The 6,544-nt window shown below is 40.9% G+C and overlaps 1 protein-coding gene across 6 annotated transcripts in view; it reads left to right on the top strand.

Annotated features, from left to right (window-relative positions):
- The first annotated feature begins 1,085 nt into the window (after positions 1-1,085).
- Positions 1,086-6,544, top strand: part of cadm1a (cell adhesion molecule 1a) — a 409,768-nt gene continuing 404,309 nt past the window's right edge. For 5 of the 6 annotated variants that reach the window (XR_009675870.1, XR_009675869.1, XR_009675868.1 and 2 more), the window contains exon 1: positions 1,086-1,224. Coding sequence is in view for 1 of the 6 variants with exons in the window: in XM_061056398.1 (XP_060912381.1) it covers positions 1,152-1,224 (73 nt within the window). In the remaining 5 variants the exon portion in view is untranslated. The remainder of the gene's footprint in view (positions 1,225-6,544) is intronic. The other variant, XR_009675867.1, reaches the window with a different exon arrangement.

Here is a 6,544-nt window from a genome sequence, read left to right as displayed (position 1 = left end):
GGGGGTCTTGGGACTACAATATTACTCGCCCTGGCTGTCTGAAACACTGCCAATGACAGATGGGTAAATTAATTGGTGAAGTTTTTTTTTTCCCCCTACTAGCTCTATATCCCCTCCAAAAATAAAAAATGAAATAATTTTAGAATTAGGTTGACTGCCAAGATCAACACTCAAAACTATTTTTAGTGTTTTGTTCCAACAATGCACATGGAAATAGAATAGGAAATACAAGCAAGTAAACAGTAAGCAGAGCTAACTATATAATTAACCAGGCTATATAATAAAAATATAGAATAGAATAGAATAGAATAGAATAGAATTACTTTATTGATCCCAAACTGGGAAATTGTGGCGTTACAGCAGCAGGTTATCCAAACACACAATATGAGTAAAAAACACAATATTAGCAAATTTAAACACAATATAATATTAAATACAAAGTAAATAAGCACTAAAAATATCAAAACTAAGGATGAGAATATATACAACCAGGATTTAACTAAGCATTACTAGTCTTAAATATGAAAGATTAAATGTAAATGTGCAAAAACAGAGTTGTAAATGGACAGTATTGACATAAGTTAAAGTGCATGAGTGTAGTCATGTTATCAGCAGAGACTATTCAATATAACGGCGAGTAGACAGACAAATGAAGTGAACTTGAGTGCAGGGATAATTTGTAAATGTAACATGTGCAGAACAGATTACAGTAAGGTGAGACAGATAATTATCATGATGACAGTTCTCTGCTCGCAAGCCTATAAAAAAAACGTGATTTAGAATATACACAAAAAAATATTTCAAGGTCCATTCAGCTCAAGACAAGTTGGAGCGTGAAATGCAAGAACTGTTCCATCTAATATAACACACACACACACACACACACACACACACAAACCTCCCCACTCCTTCAGCACAACAGCGTCAAAAATAATTGACAACCTCGAAATAAAAATAAAAAAATCGAAGTAAATTCAAAGAATTGTGCAGTATAAAACAGTTATTACACGTGTCACGATGTATCAAAAGGCTAAGTATATTATGAATATGGTTAACAGTACCCTCCCTTTCTCGCATCTCATTAACTGAGTCCCGTTGTAGCTATAGGTGAAGCAGCCTCGCGCGCTGCCATACTGAAGCAGGTGTCCAACATGGCGAACACTGGCAGCGGCTCTCTCGCGACTATTCTCTTTTTATTCATGCTCCAAGCGGCTCTTCATAAAGGTACGACTTTTCCTTCCATACCTTCTGGGAATGCACACTTTCTGCCTCATATTTCCATGGATGCAGATGGAGGAGTGTTAATTTGTATGAACGGTGCGCGGCAGAGCACTGTGGATGTGTGATGTTGTTGAGCAAGTGAGGAAAAAAAAAACCTAACTGTCCGTAAAGTTAGAAAAAAAGAACAAAGAGGGCAGATTAATGTGTGTGTGTCGTGTCTTACAAACAGGCGTTTTACAGATACGCTACCGAGGAATACATCACTTTGTGTCAGCTCACCATTAATAATCGCTTTGCCGCGACACAGCTGCCAACTCTTACGAAAATGTAGACAATAATGTGGCGTAAAGGCGATGACGCGGTCTCCAGTCGGTTACTTGGGGAGGCATAGGAAGATGCGTTTGACCTGCTTAAATTGGTGTTTGTTTTTGTCGGTCCTGCTTGCTTGGTTACTTTTGTAGCATGTTGTTTTCAGAGCGGAGCCTGAACTGCTGTAAATCACAGTGGAAACAGCGGTGCGTTCAAAGTAGTAGGCTGTCTGCAGCAGCAGCAGCAGCTCTGGCAGCGTGCAGCTTGAGGGAAACGCGACCAGCGAACTCCATTCAAAAACCAGGTTGATTTAATTGACCGGCTGTAAGTCGAAAATTCACACACGGGCGAGCGTAATTTAAGGCATATCAACTCAGCTGTGCCTATGTATGAATTCGGCTACACTATAGCACCCAAACAACCACTTAAAATCATTTAAATTTCAGTTTTTCTGAATGTTCACAAGCGACGATCCCGCTCGATTTCAGTGACGGTCCCATGATTAAAGTTGATATTTCAATAAAACAAGTGCTGCTTGGTGTTCTTGATGTATGCCGAATTCAACATCATGTCATATAAGTCACCACTGTGTCGTATTCCTCCACCTTTATGGTTTGACTTAAAGGTGACAGACTATGGATGACTCATTTGCTCGTCTTTCCAATGGGCTTCCGGGCTGTGTTTTTTTTTTTCTTTCTATCTCAGCACCGCTAGTGGGATTTTTTCCTGTACGCATCGTGCTCGCAGACATGAAATGTTCCCCTCTCTTGAGTCAAATGCTCCCAAAAGAAGCGGAAATGTTACAGAGAATTGTGAGGGTGAAAACTGCGGCATGAATTCACACGCTTTTGGCTTTTGTGGATGTTGTGGGCAGAGTGTGGTGTTTGTGGGGTTGGCGCGCTGCGGAACAGGCACACACACACGTTTATTGGACTCACTACGGTGGGATAAAGTGTTGTTACGTGTTGTCAGTAGCCTCTAAAGTCTCAGTTTTTACGGGCTTTGTTGCTCAGCGTGAAGTCATGAAACTGGGGTGTAGACTATATAGCTCGGTTGGGGTTATTTATCTTTGCGCATTGATACGATGAAGATGTAGTGGAGTGCAACGCAACCCCCACCAACGCGCCCATGCTGTTATCAACTAAACCCCGTAACAAATAAGCCACGCAATTATATAACTGCTTTTAACTCAGAATTTGTGGTGAATTTACGCAATGTTGGGGGGGGGGGGGGGTGCTGCTTAAACCCTTATTTAGCATACGTCAACTCAGTGTTGTCATGGATGATTGTGGTGAAGTTATTACGCGTAAAGCGGCTCTCCTTAAGAATATAAACCTTTTTTGTGCTGAGTTCGAGCCTCCTAATAGTGAGAATGACAGGGCGGCAGATGTCGACGTTTGTCACATTGTGGATTATCCACCGGGCTTTAATCCATTACACAGTTTTTTTTTTATCCATTAAAATGGGCGCACACTCATCATCATGTTTCTCATGCAGATTGAACAGTCCATGTGAAGCCCAGCAAAACCAAACAAGGCTCTGTTGTTCTCTGGACAGTGGGGCAGTGCTGCTCTGCTTTTACCTTCATGGAAATGGCTCCACTGATTTCAAACAAAGCTCAGGGCAAGCTTGCACAAAGCATATTAATTATTTACCTCCTGTGGATACTGTAGGCTCACATCGTGCTAAGCATTGCTGTGTGTGTGTGTGTGTGTGTGTGTGTGTGTGTGTGTGTGTGTGTGTGTGTGTGTGTGTGTGTGTGTGTGTGTGTGTGTGTGTGTGTGTGTGTGTGTGTGTGTGTGTGTGTGTGTGTGTGTGTGTGTGTGTGTGTGTGTGTGTGTGTGTGTGTGTGTGTGTGTGTGTGTGTGTGTGTGTGTGTGTGTGTGTGTGTGTGTGTGTGTCAATACAAATAGATGGAAGTTGGTGCTATGAGGGGTTGAGCCTTGCACTGCAGTCAGGCTAAGAGAAGGCTGCATTAATTAATTTCTGCAAACTATAAGTTTCGTTTTGGCAGGCGGGCAGGCAAGCTGTAGCATATCAAATCACAAGTGCCGCAAATGAAATGGATTTATGAGAAAGCATTCACAGTTCGTTGCGTCCGACTACGGCTCTTGTTTCAAACGATTTCCGAGTGGATTCTTTCCGCAGATAATGCTCATCCTTTGGATAGAAGTTAATAAGTGATACGTTTTTGTCAGTCATGCAGAATATATGGGATTTCAAGTGACCCGAAGTGGAAGTAGAAAATTACCATGCATAAGTATTAAAATGGACTCTTAATTATTTCACATACATGGAGAGAGATAAACTTTGGTAATGTTGCGCTTCTTTTAAAGATACAGGCATCCTACCCAGAGCTTAGATGAACAACAACAAATTAGTAAATGGACTTCTGATAGTTTAGCGCTTTTCTATTCTACTCCCACTGCAGGTTACACACATCCAGGCAGAGGGTTGCTATGTAAAGTGGCCATCCGTTTAAATAATCCCATTCATAAACCGACAAAGCAGTGGGAGCAATTTGGGATTAAGTGTCTTGGACCTGGGGATTGAACCCCCGACCTTCCAGTTGAGAGACGACCGACTCTACCAACTCAGCCACAGCCGCCCCTAAAGAACCCCAAATTCTGTAATTTAAAACAAAACACACACAGAAGCAGTAGAAACTGTAGGATCTCTTTTATAATCTCCGTTAAGATTTTTCATAATTACAGTCATGAGTTTGGCTTCTGCAAATTGTCAAAGTTTGAAACGATTATTGGGGCTGACATTTAAAATGTAGATTCTCTGCCTAACTTCAATCCATTGACTACATTCTTAATTTATAGATACTTCCATTTTAACCAAGTTTTATTTAAACTGTAGGCTTCTTAAAGATGTGAAGTCACATTGCGGTTGAGTTAAAACATTTCTGTGAGAAAAGATCACAAAGAATCCAACACTGGCTGAAATATGTGACGTTTGTGAAGGTCTATATTTGTGTAACAAAACACATCCATGCTGGTGTGTTATAGAAATGTGTGTCACTAAGTCATCTTTCACTACTTTATGCTTCTGTGTAAAGATTTTGTGCATGCAGCAAAGCAGATACAACACCGAGAACATCAGTGGCAGGGCTCTTTACAGGTGTTGCTATAAAGAGTGCTAACGCAGCACACTCTGACCACAAGCATGCTGAGACTTGAACGCTCGGTTAGGCAATCCATCAGTCGTAGTGCGAGGCATCTCTGCGTTCATTTTTGTGCAGTTATGTAATGCTGTGAAAGTGCAGGTAAGGACAGGGTGTGTGTGTGTGTGTGTGTGTGTGTGTGTGTGTGTGTGTGTGTGTGTGTGTGTGTGTGTGTGTGTGTGTGTGTGTGTGTGTGTGTGTGTGTGTGTGTGTGTGTGTGTGTGTGTGTGTGTGTGTGTGTGTGTGTGTGTGTGTGTGTGTGTGTGTGTGTGTGTGTGTGTGTGTGTGTGTGTGTGTGTGTGTGTGTGTGTGTGTGTGTGTGTGTGTGTGTGTGTGTGTGTGTGTGTGTGTGTGTGTGTGTGTGTGTGTGTGTGTGTGTGTGTGTGTGTGTGTGTGTGTGTGTGTGTGTGTGTGTGTGTGTGTGTGTGTGTGTGTGTGTGTGTGTGTTCAGCACGTTAAGCTCATAAACGTAGACATGGCGAGTGTGCAGATGACTAAAACATTACCATAATGTTTTTTCTCCCCTCTCAGTGTACGTGGTTTCTGTGTGTTTGATCTGAGGTTCTGATTATGTTTGGTATCTATGTCGTGGAAGATAAGAGCACGAGAAGTGTCTTTCGCAAACATTCAAAGCTTTCCCAACATATTAGGACATTATGAAATGTTAAGTTACTTGTTTCAGCACGCAGGTTGAAGTTTTTTTTTTTTAGATACTGGACTGAAGAAGGTCCCCTCGGAGCTCATTACTTCATGCTTGTTCATCTTGCATTATGAAAAAACCTTAGTTTTTGATTGTGATGCAGACAGTAGAGCTTGGATTTTTCTACATATAATACTGAATATAAATCCTGAGAATATCATTATTTTTTAATGTAACTGGTTTTAAGAGTCATCACAATATCAGAATTGTAAACTTTGATACGATTCTAGTTAAAATCAAACCTGATCGATTAGAGCCCGACCCATAAATCGACCTGCTGATATTAGCATATCCAGCGACTATCGCTATCGGTTAATTTTATCGCACATACTGTATGCGCCAATATCACTAGATTTATTCAACAGCGTTCTCTTTCTGGCTGTCACCAGCAGAGGGCGCTATATGGATTACAGCAGAGTGTCGAGTGGTGACGCACGCACATGCGCAATTACTTTCCAGTTGAGTGACCGTCTTGTCATCGTTGTATATCTTTTCCACAAGTGATGGTCAACTTCATTTGAGGAATCAACGCAATAAATGTGTTTATCTAAGAACGATATCGGCTGATATATCGGTATTGGATTTTGTCCCCTCCCCAACATCAATATCGGTATAGGCCCCAAAAACGCCATATCGGTCGGGCCTGATTATTGATGTTTTTTAAATCACAGCAACAAAAATATCAGTCCTAGACACCCTACATTGGGTAATTTCTTGTTTTTAACTCTCAAAAATAGCATTCAAACTCCTGCACACCGTTTAAATTGCACAAACATGTTGACATTTATGTTAAACTTAGTCATTGTGACGGTGTTTGCTCGCATTTTTGGACTGATTTATTCCTCTCCTGCACACCTTTCTTTTGAAGATGTCTCAAAGCTTTGGTATTATTTGATACGACCAATCGTGAAAATATCAGAGATTGTGTAGTTTTAAAACGTGCTGTATCAAAAATGATTGAAGTATTGAACTTTTTCACACCCGAGTTCTCAGTTTCCTCTTTTTATCTACAGCTATTTAGTAACTGTAAGATACAAGTGAAAGTGTGACTGATTTAAATCCTTTATTGCCTCATTGTGTTTCATAGAAGAATCATTTAGAACGCTGTAAATATCATTCGACATCATATACTCAGAGATAAAGGA

This window comes from Labrus mixtus, chromosome 14 (assembly GCF_963584025.1).
Source record: "Labrus mixtus chromosome 14, fLabMix1.1, whole genome shotgun sequence".
Lineage (NCBI taxonomy): Eukaryota > Metazoa > Chordata > Actinopteri > Labriformes > Labridae > Labrus > Labrus mixtus.
The sequence above is the reverse complement of the archived record's forward strand: the minus strand, read 5'-3'. Positions and strand labels throughout refer to the sequence as shown.